The sequence below is a fragment of the Trachypithecus francoisi genome, unplaced genomic scaffold, assembly GCF_009764315.1.
Source record: "Trachypithecus francoisi isolate TF-2019V2 unplaced genomic scaffold, Tfra_2.0 Lachesis_group1, whole genome shotgun sequence".
Lineage (NCBI taxonomy): Eukaryota > Metazoa > Chordata > Mammalia > Primates > Cercopithecidae > Trachypithecus > Trachypithecus francoisi.
In genome coordinates this window covers 142,647,870-142,665,662 of record NW_022681454.1, presented here as the reverse complement: position 1 = coordinate 142,665,662, position 17,793 = coordinate 142,647,870, and the positions used below count along the sequence as shown (strand labels likewise).

The 17,793-nt window shown below is 43.9% G+C and overlaps 1 protein-coding gene across 6 annotated transcripts in view; it reads left to right on the top strand.

Annotated features, from left to right (window-relative positions):
* Positions 1 to 2,776: 2,776 nt before the first annotated feature.
* The window catches only part of ZNF827 (zinc finger protein 827), a 177,663-nt gene continuing 162,646 nt past the window's right edge, over positions 2,777 to 17,793 (top strand). For 5 of the 6 annotated variants that reach the window (XM_033215403.1, XM_033215402.1, XM_033215404.1 and 2 more), the window contains exon 1: positions 2,777 to 3,605. In XM_033215403.1, coding sequence (XP_033071294.1) covers positions 3,563 to 3,605 — 43 coding nt within the window. In that variant the 5' untranslated portion in view covers positions 2,777 to 3,562. The remainder of the gene's footprint in view (positions 3,606 to 17,793) is intronic. The other variant, XM_033215405.1, reaches the window with a different exon arrangement.

Sequence of the window (17,793 nt, the reverse complement as noted above, 5' to 3'; positions counted from 1 at the left end):
CCTCATGGACTCTGGATAGAATGAAAGTAGTTTTGGACCTGCAGACCACACACTATTCTAGGGTAAGTGCTCCCTTTGTCTACCCACCGTTAGCAATATTTAAGCTTGAATAGATTTCACTTCTGTGAGAGTGTTTATGAAACTTCTTCTTAGAGTGCATAGTTTTGAGAAAATCTATTTTAATTTCACATTTGAGAGGTAATGGAGATGGGGGTGGAGAGAGTACTATAATTATTAAGATAAAATATGCTTTTAAAAGCTTGGTCCATGGGTGGGGTGAATCAAATAGAATATTCCAATCTGATGAGTATGGTCAACAATAATCCAAGCTCATGGTTCATGGGTATATATATATCCCAAAAGCATACATTTCCAAAATTATTTATGTATTTGATTTTGAAATCCATTATCGTAATCCCCAACTATTTATTTTCCTAATGTTTTATGTTAGTCTAACATTAAAATTAGTTTGTGTTCCCTGAGCATACAGCAATTGAGGGTGAGATGCAAATGACCTTGAAGAGTATTTTGTAGCGTAGAGATATCAACCTGAGATTGAAACGGAAATTGTTCTGTCCTTATTTCCATATTCCATTGTTGTGTACTATTTCAAATAATTTTTGGAAAGAGGTGGAGGTATGAATAAATTCAATTTAAAAATGCTTTTGGCTGTTGATAGAACACCTATATAATTAAAAGTTGACAGCATTTGCCTGCATGCCTTTAAAAGGTCGCAGGAAATGTACTCTGCTTTGAGGAAAGGCCTAAAGTGTGTTTTCAATTATAGCCTACTAAACATCATGAAGAGTCCTAGCAATTCAGAAAAGGTGGTGGTGTGTCCATGCAGAGTAATAATCCTGACCACCCTAGCCAAAGGTTCTGAGAGAGCAGTGGTGAAGTGTGGTGACCATTGTTCAGCTGTAAAGATCCTACACATTCAGGGCAGTGGTCTCCTTGGAAAGGATGGGCTATAATTTATCATTAATATATTAATTTCAAGTCCAATGTCACTGACAATAGTTAAAATTATGGCAAATTGAATTTGACCTGAGTGGAAAGATAGTTATATTTCAAATTATAATGCAGGGCAACCTAACTACCAGCTTTTTTGAACCAACATTCGAGGAAGAACTGGTTTAAGGATGATGCTCCATTTTTTTTTTTTTTTTTTTTGAGAGGGAGTCTCACTCTGTCGCCAGGCTGGAGTGCAGTGGCCCAATCTTGGCTCACTGCAACCTCCGACTGCCAGGTTCAAGCTATTCTCCTGCCTCAGCCTCCCGAGTAGCTGGGACTACAGTCGTGCGCCACTACGCCCAGCTAATTTTTGTATTTTTAGTAAAGATGGAGACCACGTTGGCCAAGATGGTCTCAGTCTCTTGACCTCGTGATCTGCCCACCTCCGCCTCCCAAAGTGCTGGGATTACAGCGTGCTCCATTTTAAACTTGACTGCTCTCTGTTTTGGTTTTAGATTGAATTCATGCAGGTGTTTCAAACCTTGCTTTCAATAGCACTACTTGTTACTGGGAAGCTAGATCTTTTGGGGGCAGTTGGCAGGGAGAGGTTGAATGTGAGATTTCTCTATCAGTGAAAGACATCTTTTGGGAGATACAGCACTCTTTAAGCTTCACTTACAGAAGTGTGCAATATAAAGCCTTATTATTATTTTTAATAAGGCAGGTCAGAATTTAACCCCCATGGCTCTCTTTAACACCACTGAAGTTGTACAAATTAACTCAACCTCAAAGAGGCATGAGTTATCCATGTAGGCTTATAGAGTGTCATTTTAATGTTCTGTATCTTTACTGTGCCTCCACTTTCTTTGATGAAAAGGTCTATTTAAAAATTGGTAGGAAAATATTTAACATAATAAGATGATGAGTCAGAGTTTTAAAAAAGCTAAAAAGGGAAGATGTAGTTAAATAATGCACCTTTTTATTTTTTAGCTACATCTGACTCATGACATATAATGTATTCTGCTAAGTTCAAAGTTTCCTCTTACAAAGAGAGTTTTATGAAACAACTCTTCTTCAGACCATTTTTACTTCAATTATAGTAGCAGGTTTTGGAGTTTAAATCATTAACAACCTCTGAGTGAACTTTTATCCAAATGACTGCAAGTCACAAAGAGAACAGTCCTCTTTCACCAAGTACCTTTTGTGCTCGAGTGAGACCCGTCCTTTTCTATTTTTCTCCTTTATGTCTCTCTTTGAAGAAAGATGTGTGATTTGTAAGGTAATGAAAGTATGTATCAGCTAATGAAAACTGCTATATTGGGCTCATAATGCACACTGGAATTGGTTCAGGGTAAACTTCATATACCTGCAGTATATAGCAGGGGAAAAAGTAAATTTCCGAAGTAAAAATTGCTGTGTGCACTCTAGGAGTATCACGTAGCAGTTAAAGCAACCATGAAGGGTGACCTAATCTTATTTTCCTCTCTTTGTCAAGTAGCTGTAATGTTCATTTAGGAGCATTTTTCGGTTTTAACTCCACTGGACACTCCAAAACTGGGCACTTATTCTGTCAACTGTCAACCAAGTTATTGATTTCACCATATGTTGTCTTTTCAGTTTTTTTAAAATTAGTTTTATTGGAATGTTTTTGGAGAGTGTGTGGGAGACGGTAACCTCCAGATTTAAGGTGATGGGTAGGGACAAAAGCCTGCAGAATTACATACAGAACAAAATGTAGCTTAATAAACAAAAGAAAGTTAAGAGAGAAATTTATTTCCTTTTAAAAAATCAGTAAAATAATGAAGTAATCTTCGTTTAAAGAGTGGGAAAAACTTTTTCCCCCCTAGATTTGGTGACTAGCGGGATAAATGTGAAGAACTCCATCCCACCCCCGCACGCGCGCCCCCCATTCTTTCCAGACACAGCGGTTGTAAATCCGAGGCTGAGTCCGCCCTGGAAGCTTTGGGGCACCTTCCTCTTTGCTCTCTCTGTGTGTGCGTGCGTGTGTGTGTGTGTGTGTGTGTGTGTAGCTCTCTCTTTCCCTCAGTCTGTGCCTCTGTGTGTGTGTGAGTGTGTGTGTGACAGAGAGAGAGCGAGAGAGAGAGCGCGAGAGGAGAGAGAGCGAGAAAGAGAGAGAGAGAGCAAGAGAGCGAGCTGTGAGCTGTGCTGCCGCCGCCGCTGCCCTTTGATCCCGACATTAGTGTTAGGGGCTCGGAGACACAGAGCGCGGCCATAGACACCGCCGCACCGGCACTCATTTATTTATACCTCCCATCACACACGCGAGCATAGGACACACACACACTCACACCTATTAGATCCGTTTCCATTGAAGAATATTACGCTCGGGGACAAGCCAGGTGCACGACCAAAAATTAAAAAAAAAAAAAAAAGGAAAAAAGAAAGGAAAGAAAAGAAGAAAACCCCTCTTCTGGCTCCAGGAAACAAGCTTCAACCCATTGCACACACCGGAGAAGGGGTTTCCCCCTGCCCGCCCGCCCGCCCCCCAACTACCTCCCCGCTCCTGCCAGTGTCTGCCTCTCTGCCCCCACGGGGGTTTATTTGATCTCACATTAACCAAGGAGGAGAATGTGAGAAAAGGGGGAAAATGCCCAGGAGGAAGCAGGAGCAGCCCAAGCGCCTTCCCTCACGTAAGTCATCCCTTCTCCACCTCCTCTCGTGCCATTTTCTCGCCCTCCCTCTCCTCTTTCCCCTCCGCAGCCTCCTCCGTTGTTTTCTGCATTAGTTTAGGGTTACAGAGGTGAAACTGACAAAGACACAGCCCGGGTTACTCCTCGTTTAGGTCTATGCTGAGGCAGCCATGTTGGTGATGATCAGCCCCGTGCCCTTTCTATTCTCTCTCTCTTTTTCTTTCTTTCTCTCACCCCCCCTCTTTTTTTCCTTGAGATCGGGCTTTTTTTTTTCCCTTTCCCTCCCCTTCCCCCTCCTCACTCCGGGTTGCTGGGGGGAGGGGGCAAGAGAAGGGAGGAGGGGAGTAGTGTGGATGCCGGGGGTTTTATCGGGGGTTTGGTGGGGGGAGGTGGGAGAGGTTGGAATCTTAAAAAAAAAAATTCCTTGTGGATTCCGGCGCCTGAGGGTGCGGGGGTCGGGGCGCGCGGAGGGCTGGGGGCCGTGACATGGCGTTTGGGGGTGTCGGGGAGAGGGCGCGCAGCAGCCGCCGGGTACAGGATCCAGGGAGAGGTCCGTCCCTGGCTAAAGGTTGCGCCGGGGTTGGTCGGCCCCCGAGCCGCCGGCGGCAGCGGCGGCGGCGGCTGGAGCAGGAGGAGGCGGAGGTGGAGGAGGCGGCGGCGGAGGAGGGGAGTCGGGGGCGGGCGAGGCGGGAGCGCCTGGGGAGGGTGTAGGGGCACCGCACACAAACAGACGGGTACACACGCGCCGCCGGGCGGCTGCTCCCGCGGCGCCGGGGCGAGGGGGCGCGCCGGGGCGCGGGGCGGCCGGGCGGGGGGCGAGGCCGGGCAGCGGCGGGCGGATGTGGGGTGCGGGAGCTGCGCCGAGGCGGAGGCAGGAGGCAGGGCGGCTCGCGGCGCGCGAGGTCCCTGCAGAGCCGAGGGGAGGGAGGAGCAGGGCTCCTGGCCGCAATAAAATGCTGGGTCAGTCGGAGCAGACGGAGCCGGGCGAGACTCGGGCTCTCAGACCCCCTCCTTGGCGAGCCTGAGCAGAGTCCAGGACTAAAGTGCATCACAGCCCTCCCCGGCGGCAGCCACACACGCCAACTGGAGACACACACCCGCCGGCACGGCCCGGTCCCCTTCCCCTCCTCCACCCGCGCCCCCGGTCCCTCTACGCCCTCCCTCCGGCTTCTCTTTGCGCGACTCTTAACTTTTCCCCCACTCCCTCTCCAGCTCCCCCCAAGCCCCCAGTCTTTCTCCGCTTTGAGTGTTCCGAGATGCTGCTAAAGCTAAAAGTGAAGGAGAAAGAAACAACTAAAAATATCCCCCGGGGCCGCCCGGCTCCTTGAATGCAGGGAAGAGGGGGCAGGGGAGAAGGCGTGGGGCGGGGTGACGGGGAGGAGGGGACGCGGGAGGCGCCGGAGGGAGGGGTCGGGGGAGACGGAGGGTCAATTTCTCTTCTCTCCCCCCACACTACTCCCCTCTCTCGGCGGTTTGGCGCTGCTCGGAGCCCGATCCTGCAAAACCCGGGCTGGGGGCGGGAGTGGAGCCGGAGCGCCGGCCCGCCCGGGTGTCAGGCCGACGTGGTCGGTCACCTGAAGTTCACGGAGGGTGGGGGAAGGGTTAAGGTTATGGTGTCTCGGGCTCGGGTTGTGTGTGAGCGTGTGCGTTTCCGCTGCAGACAGGCAGCGCGATCGATCTCCCCCTCGCGAAATATCCGCGGCGGTGCCTGCCCAGGGGACCGGGAGGGGGGTGCGGGCTGCTCGGGCCGGGCGCCCCCGCGCCTCCGTGTCACCCGGGCCGCAGCCGAAGTGGCGAGCAAGGGCACTTGCAAGCAGTCCGCTCAGCAAACATTCCTCTTTCTTTCCCCTTCCCGGTACGCAGGAGTCGACGCAGAGGGCTTGGGTTTTGCTTTTTTCCCTTTCCTTTAAAAAAAAAAAAAGAAAATGCCCCTGTGCAGTCCTTTCTTTGCCTGCCCGCTAGAGGTTCTGAGGATAATATCACATATGTAATATATATGCACATAAAATCACTCGCAGGCGGCTGCGTGTGTAGGGAAATTTTGTGCGAGGAAGGAGAAGGCGGTGGAGTCGGGGAGGGCGAGTTGGGAGGCTCCGCGCTGCGATTCACAGAAAACTCGCAGCAGTTGGTGGAAGAGTGTGCGTGCACATGGCCGGACTGCCGCGCTGCCCGGCTCTTGTCGGGGGCGTGTGGGGGGAGGTAGAGGAGGCAGGAATTCTGGGGGGGTCAGGGGAGGTCTGCCCTGCTCGGACAAAATGGGCTTCAGTGTTCTCTGCGAACTTGCCCTTAGATGGCAACTTTGGGAGCTGATGAGCTTGTGTGCGAAAACAGGGCGGTGAGGTTATTTGGTCATTTTCCCTTTCTTCTCGTCTCCCCCTGCTTAAAAAAAAAATGTTGGCGGGGTTAGAGGGAGGGTGGGAGAGAAGGGATTTATCTGTTGCGGCTGTGACGGAGATGGAACGCCTTCCCTCCTCTTGTGTGCAGTGCAGTCGGGCAGCTGCAGCGTGCCCTGCTGATGACCTTGACCCTGACCTCCTGCGACTACCCTCTGCGTCTGAGAGGAAATTCAGGCTCCATTTTAGCTCGTGTGCTTGGTGGGCCTTTCCTGCGCGTCGGTACCTGGTGATGAAGTTGTATTTTGAGAGTGGACTCTCCTACTTTGCTGTCTGATTGAATCCTGTTATCCACTCACTCAAAAAAAAAAATCACCTCCCTCTTTCAGTCACATAAAGTGACTTTTACTGAAGTAAGAAGCAATTACCTTTGGAAACACCGTAAAAGTCTCTGCAGTTTTGAAAATGAGGCCTTAATTTTCTGAGCTTTTCCACTTACCTTTGAATTGAATGGAGTTTTGTGGATGTATGTTGCCTGTGCTAAGTGTGTTTTACACATGTTTTTAAAGCAGTTTGCGTCTGGACTTCGCAATTTCTGGGCAAATGGTGTATTTTGCAGTTCAGTCACAGTCACCCAAGGCTTGCTAAGTGCTGAGTGAGTCTTGAAACTTGCAAGTGGTGTGAAGTAGTAATTATTGACTTTGGGAAAAATTAGTGTTAATTTGTATTTAATGTCGAATATAATTGTAGTTCTAAGTCCCAGTTTTAATGCTAGACACTTTGTTTGTTTGTTTGTTTATATGTGAGAGGAGGATTTCTCTTTCGCTGGAGTTTTGTATCAAACTTAAAATATAGGAAGTCTAGGGATTAAAGTATTCCTCCTAGAAGTCATCCCAGGGTTTTAAGAAGTTAAATAGGGGCAGATTTAAAAGTTGATTCTAAAAGAAAGGAGTGTGTAACGGAGGAGGAGAAGGGAGATCTTGAATGAGAGGGGAAAAACTATTTTTGAAGCCAAAGAGCCCTTTTGAGTAAATACAAAAGTGGTTAATAGCCACTGTTAATACATTGTTTTAAGAATCTGTAGAACCTGTAAACACATTTAAGAAGTGCAAATTAGAATTCGAATACAAAAAAGAAAAAAAAAAGGAACTTACGAAAACTGAATCTATAGAAAATTAGGAGGGCTTTCCACTTCCTCTTAGGTCTCTCCCTGTGTCTGCACCCCCCTAAGAATTCTACAGCATAAAGCATTGCTACTTATAGACTCTTTCTGTGTTGGATCTATTTTTCTGATATTAAGTACAATACCAGCCAGACACAGTCTGGATCTACAAAGCCCACAGTCCTCCCACTACACAGCACAGACACCAGGGAACCTGGAAGTTCCACCCTGGAGTGGATTAGTCCTGGAAATCCAGACTAGCACTTGGTATTATCTGATACCAAGTCTGGGGTGAGCCTCAGCCCCTGGCACAGAGTCCCAGCAATTCCCCAGTCTGGGCTCCGGCCTGCTAAGGTTTCCTAGCTCCTTCTGTTCAGCTAGACACCCATGGGACTGTTCAGAACCGAATTAGCTTTGGAGATGGGTTAGCCTTTAACCTGACACTACTAACCTAAGCCTTGGGTTTCTGATTTAAAATTCTACACAGCCATTTCCTCCTGGGCCTCTGAAGTGTGTGTGTTTGTATCTGTATTTGTTTTGTTATATGGGCCTCATACATATGCAGAAAAAGATGGCCTATACTGTACGGTTGAATGGCGATCTTACTGTCTACAAATCAAAAGAAGTCGGCCGGGCGCGGTGGCTCAAGCCTGTAATCCCAGCACTTTGGGAGGGCGAGACGGGCGGATCACGAGGTCAGGAGATCAAGACCATCCTGGCTAACACGGTGAAACCCCGTCTCTACTAAAAAATACAAAAAACTAGCCGGGCGAGGTGGCGGGCGCCTGTAGTCCCAGCTACTCGGGAGGCTGAGGCAGGAGAATGGCGTAAACCCGGGAGGCGGAGCTTGCAGTGAGCTGAGATCCGGCCACTGCACTCCAGCCCGGGCGACAGAGCGAGACTCCGTCTCAAAAAAAAAAAAAAAAAAAAAAAAAAATCAAAAGAAGTCATGTATTAACTTTTGCAGGTGACCCTAAGCAAAGGGTATTAAACCTACACTAGTTTTGAGCGGTGGTTTTAAAAATTATTACAAAAGATACAGCTTTTATTTCTTGGCCTAGAGCAGTAATTATCATTTTGGGATTTAAATATGATTCTGCTGTTGTTGATGGCTCTTTTACAAAAGTTCTTTCCATTAACAAGGTCCAATACTATATTTAAAAAAATATCCAAGAGGCGCTATTAAGCTATGGCACCTGCTTGTGTTTAGCAGAATCCTGAACTGGATAACTTGAAAAAGTTTGTCAGCCTGAGAAAATGGAAGAGCGGATAACTGTGTGGCTAACTGATGCTGTGACTGTTACCACGCATGGGACTAGGCACTTTATGAACATTTTTACATTTGGAATCACAAACTGAAGGGGGAAAGGATGAGGAAGGGTGTCCTCTTGTGTTGGTTACATCTGTAAATCTTTTTTTACCATTGGTGATCACTTACTTCTTCATTTGCTTCAACTTACACATAAACGTGTGCAAGTTTAGATCCTATTATATTTACCATTGGAAATTTGCCTGATGCCTATTCCCGAGGGGGAGCACAAAGGAAAAGTTAATAAAGCAGTTGTTTTGTTATTCCAGTATTTTCATTGTTTACTCAGTTGTGGGTCAAGACCAGATCAGGTTATTGTGTTCTTCATTAACAAAACTTTTAAAAATTCTTTCTTGCTTTCTAGTAAAATTGGGAAGCAAAATGACTGAAAAGCAATAGAATGTCTTATTTTTATCATTTTACCAATGTTTTTGTGTCTAACGAAAGAGAAAGGATGAAAGATTGAACTCTTTTCCTTTATTTATTTTTATTAATTTTTGCAGTGAACGGGCAGTACCTCCTGACTAACCGTGGCAGGGACCACGTGGGAAAAAATTTGAGTTTGAAGTGGCAAAATAGTTCACTGATCCTGTCAGCCAGAGCTAATGATTCCAAGGTACCCAGAAGCAGTCTAGGTTGATGCTGGATAATAATGCCTATCTGTTCTCTGAAAAAAAATTCCCTGTATTCCTAATACAGTAAGTAGGGTATCACTGAGCTTTCCTGTAAAAATAGGAAAGAAAACTCAAAATCACATTCCTTTTCATGCTTCAAAATAGTTTCTAATAAAAAAACTGATTTTTAATTTACCTGCATGCTACCGTCTCACTCTGGGGATGACACAGCTGGTGTGAGTTGACAAGTCTCGCTGCACAAAGTGTTAATAAATCATGCTGGATAAGTATAAATTGGACAGCTTTTGGCCAGTGTGAGAGCTTGCTGTGCATTTGAGATTTTAGAGTCTTTGAATGGCCTCTATTAGGAGAATTCCAAGGGAGGTGTAGAAAATCTCTATCTTGTGAGGCTTGTAAAATCAGATGGACAAAGACTATGGACACACCTAAGGGAGAGTGTGTTGGTAGAGTGATGACGCAGGCTTCTCCTCAGCTCAGAAGTTGGTTTAAAATACAGGGAGTTCTATTAATGTCAATGTGTTCTTGTAGAAAAGGCTGGATTGAAAATGTATGGTGCCTCGCTGAGTTGGTAAATAGTTTACTTAAGTAATCCCAGTAGTTTGGGTTCAGATCCTGTTTGGACAAGTTAGTTTGGGTTCGGATCCTGTCTGGACAAGTTAGTTTGGGTTCGGATCCTGTCTGGACAAGTTAGTTTCACAAAAGAGAAAAACTCTGATCCACTATCTTTAACCCTGCTCACTTGTAAGCAAATTGGTATCTTTGGACTTAAAGATGACAAGATGTCTCAGACCGTTTGGCTGCTGTAACAAAATATCTTAAACTGGGTACGTTATAAACAGTGGAAATGTATTGCCTACAGTTCTGGAAGTTGGGAAGTCCAAGATCAAGGTGCCAGCAGATTCAGTGTTTGCTGAGGGCTCAATCTCTGCTTCAATGATGGTATCTTTTTGCTGTGTCCTTCTATAGTGGGAGGGACACACAAGCTCTCTAGGGCCCCTTTTATAAATGCACTAATCCCTTTCTTGAGGGCTCTATCCTCACGATCTAGTCACCTCCCAAAGGCCCCATCTCTAATACTATCACATTGGGGATTAAGTTTCAACATGAATTTGGGGGGACACTAACATTGAGACTGCAGCACAAGGTGTGAGAGAGGGAAATGATGGTGGAGCCCACATTGCTACCCCTGTTTCTATGACTGGTCAGCGGTGCCATCTGTGAAAGCTGAAGGCAGCGTATTTCTGAGATTAGGTTAATATATCCTTTGTCCCCATTTGAAGTTGCCATGTCTTCCTCCGTTCTTCATTTTTAAATATCCACTGGAATATTAGGACAGGACAAGGAAAAACAAACAGAATTGGCTGGAGCTAATCTCTTCATTCTGAGTGATGTATTCGTAATTTTGTATAATTTAATCAGACTGATCGCAGAACAAGATAATGAGAGTATGACCTACAGAATAGGGCTTTAGGGGGCGTTAAGGATTTCCAGCATAAGATTTTATAAGACCACGAGCTTTGTGGTGAAGGCATAGATTTTAGGCTTTCTCTTATTGGAAAAAAATCCCAACCAGGCCTAGTTATGGTAGGATGTGAGCTTTTTTTCCATCAGATTTCATTGCTATATTGGCTAGTTAATGTACTCTTAGAACCACATTTTAGAGGTATAGATTGTAAATGATGGTGCCTGTTTCTGATGTACTCTCTTCTGTCTCCTGGTTTGCTAGGTGTAGCTCAGTAATTCATTCCATCTAGGGCTAAGTGTACAAAACACTTTACAGTTCGTGGTAGCCAAAATGTCTTCTGTCATATTTTATAAGAGAATAATGTGTGAAGCACAGACCTTAGAAATAGCTAAGAGTACCTGATGGGCCGACGTTTCTGGCTGCTTTCTCCCTTGTGTTTGGGAGCAAGTTTTGTATTTCTGCCCTCTCTCTGTAAGTTATTTTTTATGATATTGGAGAATCGTGTGCGACTAGGTGCTGAGGCAGGGGCCTCTCTGATGATGCCTATCATTCCCCAGGGACCCACCTTGAGATAGAATTGTTGTAGTTACAAAGTAGTTTTATAAATTAAAATCAGAGTTTGGCTTGATACTAATCTCAAATGGCATGGGTACATGTTGCTGTCTATTTTATAAAAGTTAGCTTCACTGCATGTACGCACACACACAAACACACACACACAGAGAGAGAGGCTGCACTGTAGCTAATTTTATAAAATGCACAGTGATACGCGCCCACGATCTGAGGTCAGAATGTGGCCTTTAGCAACTCTGCTTTCACAGTCTGACCTAGGGTTATATTAAATGCAGCAGATTCAGTGTGCCTAAAAAGGATATTGTTTCCGACTGTCCATTCCCTTCTTATGAAAAACAGCCTTTACCACTGAAGTTCTGTCTCTGGAGTCCTTAAGTGACCAGGGTTTAGATACACTTTGCTTCTGTTTTTAAGAATATCCTAATTCAACCAAGTTTCTCTACCAGCAAGGAAGAAATGCGTGGACCTTCTTGGAGGCTAGGGCCTGAAAAAGCAAACCCCAAAATAACCTCTCTCTGTATATCTTTCTTTTTGGTCATTTCTACATGGGTCAGAAAAGTGGTTAGACCCCATTAGAATTGTGATGTGAAGGGAAAAAGAAAAGGGGTGAGAGAGAGATGTGGATCTCAGGGTGAATTGTTTTGAGTGTGCTGAAGAAGCTGGCCTCCAAAGGAGACTGAAGAAGGCCAGGGAAAAATGATCTTTTACATGATTGATCAGTAGCACTCTGCTTATCTGAGCTTTGAAACAAGCTACTGTGCTTGTGGAGGGTGATAGATGTTTCTAAGGTTACATAGTGCTAGTAGTATCTTAGGTGGTCTGGCGCTGTATTTTAAAAAGCTTTTGTTGTTATTTTGTAATGAGAGGGAGAAAGTATCATTTGTGACTGTGCCCTCTTTTAACTTTGTCTACTGTGTATGGCACAACTGAAGTAGAAACAGGACTCATGTGCTTTCGAAGTTCGTAGCACAGCAGTCAAATGTACAGACTCTGGGGCCAGGTTGTTCAGAGCCCAGCTTTGCCACTGACTAGCTGTGTGACCTTGGGCAAATTACTTATCTTCCCTGTCCTCCACTTTACTCATCTTTAAATAGTGATAATAATTTCTGTATCACAGAGCTATTAGAAGGATTAATTGAATATGTATACAAATGTAAATATTATACATATACACAAAATCATGCCTAATTAGTGCCTGCTGTATAGAAAGGACTTAATAAATACTACTTATTATCAAGTATGTGAAAGGTGTTTCAGTTTGTTTAGATTGTGAATAGATTACAGGTATTTCCCACCTGGAACTTTTTGGTGGTTTCTACGTTTTTTTTCTCAATACATCTCATTAGAGTGGCGAGTAATAACAATAATATGATATGGTAAAATCTTTTACAAGGCTATTATTGTAGGACTTGACTAATACTTGTTTCACAGGCCAACAATATTATAGTAGGCTTTTACTATAGGAATGAGTTTCTCTGTTTATTTGATTTGATCTGAATTGTATCTAAGTTGTGTAATAATCATATGCATTATAACCAGATTTTACTATAAAGTGAGGATACTAAATCCTCCTTTAGACACTTAGAGTGAGACTCAAATTAGAGAATAGGTATTCCATAAATATTTATTTATTCTTCTGTTCAACAGGCAGCCCACTGGTTAGAATAACACAGAGGAAATTTATATTAGGTGTTCCATATGTTATATAGGTAATAGTTTATTTACACAGAAAGAAGGAAAGGCAGGATCTGCTGTTTCTAATCACAGAGAACCAAATCAAGAGAATACATGCAATGAATCTTAAATGAAGGATGGGGGTGTGTGTATGTGTGCGCAGTGGGAGAGAGAGATCATATCGTAGGTTACAAGCTGGTGCCATAGTCATGTGTTTTGCCCCACACAGATACTGTTTTAAAAACTTGAGACAACATTTTGGAAATTGGAGGTTTCCTATAAAAATCCAAATTTCCAGCTTCCTTTGAAAACTTGGAAGAGCCACTTGCACTGGGCCCACCTCCCCACATGGCAGCAATCTGCTGTAGTCGGTGGCGGCTGCCTCCATTCCCCAGGCATGTGCTCGTCAGTCTGCCACTGTTCCTGCCACTCGGCCACCATGTCCCCATATGCGTATACACCTGCCCGCCTCCCTCAGGTATCTTACCTCCTGATCCCTGTAGGCGTTTGGATTAGAAACTGTTCTGCATTCCCCAGCATTCTTTGATCTTTCCATTCATCAGAGTCTCAGGTGTTGTATAGCACATTTGATGGCAGTATCAGGAAGCTGTATAGGGATTAAGATCCTGGCAGCACCAATTGTAGCCATGACACTAGCAAGTTACTGCAGTTATCTGCCTGTTTTTCTCATCTGTGAAGTGAGAGACCATCGTAGGTTCTCTGAGACTAAGTCAGCTTGTACATGTAGATACTTTAGATTTGTGTCTGGCATAGGGTATGTGCACAGTAAATGCTGGCCATGTTAACACACTTGAGGTGTGAATTCATGTCAACTGAGGATTGCTTGAACTGTATTATGTAATTAGTCAAGGACAACTATTGGTGTCCATCAGTTTCTGATCACCATCAGCCAACCCAGTGGCTCTCAACCAGATGTATTAGAATCACCTGTATTTTAAAAATACGAACACCCCCAGAGATTTAAGTTGAATTGACCCAGAGTGGAGCTTGAGCATTAACATTTTTTAAAAGCTCCCTGGATGATGTGATTAATTTGCTTAATCCTGAGTTGAGGACCCCTGAACTAACCAGCACTCCCACTCTGGGATGTTATCATTTCAGCCAAAAATAAAGACATGCGATGGTGAGCCTGGTCAGCTTATTGACGGTAATTTTTCAGGCTCTTAAAACCCCAAAATTAGCTCGTGGACCTGGGTAATGGACTGCAACTCCTCGAGGCTGGAAACCAGAGAGACTCACGGAAGGAACCTACAGTAGGCAGGAGACACAGACTCCAGTCTTCTCCCTTAAACTCCCATCACCAAGGATTTTCACTGGCTGTGTGACCTTGGGCAAGTCACTTAATCATCTCTGTGCTTAAGTAGCTCCATCATGTAAAACGGAAAACAGTACATTACCCAAACCTTCTATTTATATTACACTTTATTCTTCATGAAGCCCTTTATCATCTGCCTGTGAGGCAGGCAGGGAAGGGCTGCTTCTCCCACTGATTGGACAGAAGTGGACACAGACCCAGAGAGAGGAAGAAACTAACTTGTAGTCACCAGTGTCAGCACTACCAAAGGCTGGACCATTTGATGGTCTCTTGAGACCCAGTGCAGCTGTAGGTCTGTGAAATCTACATGGGATCCCACAGCCTGAAGGAGATGGTTTTGGCCATTGTAAACTGCTTAGAGCCCCTCCACTACAGGAGGAGAACCCTTTAGTTGCTGGTGGAACTTGATAGCCCTGTGATTCATGAAAACTTCTGCTGCCGATAATATTTCCCTCCTCAAAGACTTAAGATCTGAGTTTATCTCAGTCTTACCACATCAAATGTATCTTCCTTCTAACTTCTACCCTATTGGTCCTACTCTCTGTTTTCTGATCAGCCCTTCATAAGTTTATGAAAATACTTTTCAAGCTGAATTTTAATTATTTGTTTCCATCTCTTTCTCGCTCAGTTGTCTCTGAGCTCCTAGAGAGCAGGGACTAAGCAGAGGGTAGTAGAATGGAGTCACATGCGGTGACACTGTCTGAGGCCTGAATTATGTGCTCCATATGGAGAGCACTGCCTTTGCGTAATGGCCTAGAATTAGGCGATGTTTTCTAATCTGCACTTGTTTGGCCCTACTTGTTAACCCAACAGTCCTCTCTAGAGCATGAAACACAGCTGTATTTGGGAGGAAACAAAGTGTGGGAGACCCTACGCTCCAGGAAACGTTACTGAAATGTGCTATATGATTTCTCCCTTCTAGGGGAAGGCAAACTTCAAATAATATCTTACTGGGTTTTAATCTGACCTTAAGAAAGTGAGAAATCAAATTACAGTGAGCTGCTTTGTGACATTTATAGAAAGAGAGAAATTTCACAATCTAGAAGTAAGGTTTGGGTTGGCTACTAGATCGTAGTTAGAGAGAAGTGCTGTGCACAAATGGCTACTCAAATACTTGTTGATAGGTGAAAAAATATGTGCAGAAGACAAAAAGTATGAGAAGCTAAAATATGACTTGGACGTACTCCGTAAGGCTGGAACCATAGAAAACACAAATATTAACTATTAATTTATTTTTGAAAATTGATACTGGCTGTTAATGACAAAAGTAGTACATGCTTAGTATAAATACTTAAACCCATGCAATAATGTTAAAGTATGAAAGTCCCCTTATCCCAACTTCCACCACCAGAGATAACCACTGTTAATCAACAATTAATATTTAAAACTCGGCCTTTATTTGAAAAATGGATACATTTCAGCAGAGTTGGCTAAAAGAATTTAAGTATGGAATTCAGAACAAGGGTGGCAACATCGCTCTTACAAACTGATTCAACCCATCTATGAGTATTGAATCCCAGATTGGTTGTACTGATTTAAAGGGGGAAATTGATAAACTGCTCACAAGAAGGGAGGCAACTAGAATGTTGTAGGCTCTTGAAATCATCATATGAGAAACTAGTTATTGAGGCAATTGGGAATACTTAATTTAAGAGTGGGGGTGGATAAAAATTGTGCATGATTGCTACATTCAAATATATGAAGTTCTGTCAAGTGAAAAAGGGAGTAAATTGTTATTCATCTTAAATTCTCAGCTTGTGTGTGATAACCGATACTTCATTTGTTCATTCATTCATTCATTTCACCAGCACTAACTGAGCAAAGTTTGGGAATTTGTGGGACTGAATAGAGCATGGTCTCTGCTCTCAAGGAGCTTAGAGACAAGTGAGCAGAGAAAGAGATGGAAGCAAATAATTAAAATTCAGCTTGGAAAGTATTTTCATAAACTCATGAAGTGCTAATCAGAAAACAGAGAGTAGGGCCAATAGGATAGAAGTTAGAAGGAATATACATTTGATTTGATGAGACTTGTTGAATAAATAAAACTATCCAAAAATGAAACAGCAGATGTCGTGTTTATGAAGAAGCTGGTTCAGCCACCCATTGGGGGTGATTTTCTAAGGACTTCAGGTAATGTGGGGTGAGATGAGAAGCATTGAACTCTAAAATTGTTTAATATTTCAGGAAACAATTCTCTAAAGTGCTGCTTTGCTTGGTTTCTATTTAAAGTTGGAAATCTGTTCCCACAGCAGGGGAACACATCTTTCACTATACTGAATTGAGAGCCTTTTGGGAGTAGAGGTGTGTGGCGACACGGTGTCATGTTAGAGCAGTGACGATTTGATTGGCTAAGAATTGTAACCCTCACTTGGTGCTCATTCATTAAGGAAAAGTTTTGAGCATTTACCTGGCTAACAGAAGTTCTGTAGGATGCAACCTCTGCTGATAGTTCTTTCAAATGTTGACAAAAAATAATCACAGAGGATAAGTACAAATCAATACGGTAACAAGTGCAAGACCACATACTATCAGTTAGATGTGTAAATGTATGAGGAAACACAGCAAGCATGATGGGTAAAAGATTCTCAAAGAGGAATGACATATAAAGCATCCTCAAGGAAGTGATGGACTTAGATCCTGAGCAGAGAGGAGAGAACATTCCAAGAAGAAGAAATGTCATTAGCTGATATGGTTTTGCTGTGCCCCCACCCAAATCTCATCTTGAATTGTAGCTCGCATAATTCCCGTATGTCATGGCAGGAATCTAGTGGGAGGTAATTGAATCATGGGGGTGGGTTTTTCCCGTGGTGTTCTCGTGATAGTGAATAAGTCTCACGAGATCTGATGGTTTTATAAAGGGGAGTTCCCCTGCACACACTCTCTTAACCTGCTGCCATGGAAGATGTGACTTTGCCCTTCCTTTGCCTTCCACTGTGACTGTGAGGCCTCCCCAGCAATTTGGAACTGTGAGTCAGTTAAACCTCTTTCCTTTATAAATTAACCAGTCTTGGGTATGTCTTTATTAGCAGTGTGATAACAGACTAATACATTAACCAAAACAGGGCAAAATAAATCAAAAGTTCATTTATGTGAGAGACACTAAGATAAGGGACTTCATTGAACCAGAAGGGCCATATTGGCGATGTAAAGATAAGAAGTAGGAAAAATATGGAAGGGGCTGACCCAGATAAGAGATAATGATTGCTAAATTTAGTGGTTTGATTACATCTCAAAAGTCAACTGTGAAGTGTGGTAGTTTCTTTCACAGTGATAAAAATGGAGATAGAGGGCGATGGCCTAAATGAAGAAGTGGCCTTTTCAAGTAGGGAGAGCTGTTGAAAAACCAAACTCAGGTGGATGGCAGTGGATGTGATCCCTGAAGAGGCTGTTGGGAGAGCCCTGCCTCAAACCAGCTTCTCAGGGCCAGTGCTGCAGACACTCACCCAGGGCATGCCCTCCCCTCTTATCCCTCCCTTCCCTCTTTGGTTCCTCAGTAATCAGCAAGGAGTGTTCTAATGCCGTGTCTCCCTTTGAAGGTGATATAGTATGTGCTCTTAACAAAAAATAGTATATCTAACATCTCTACATATATAATGGAAAGCATAATGACAAAACAAACATCTGTAAACCTACCAGCCAGTTTAACTAGTTTTAATGCTATTGAACCTGTTCGTGTATTCTTTTCCTACTCCCTGTCTCCT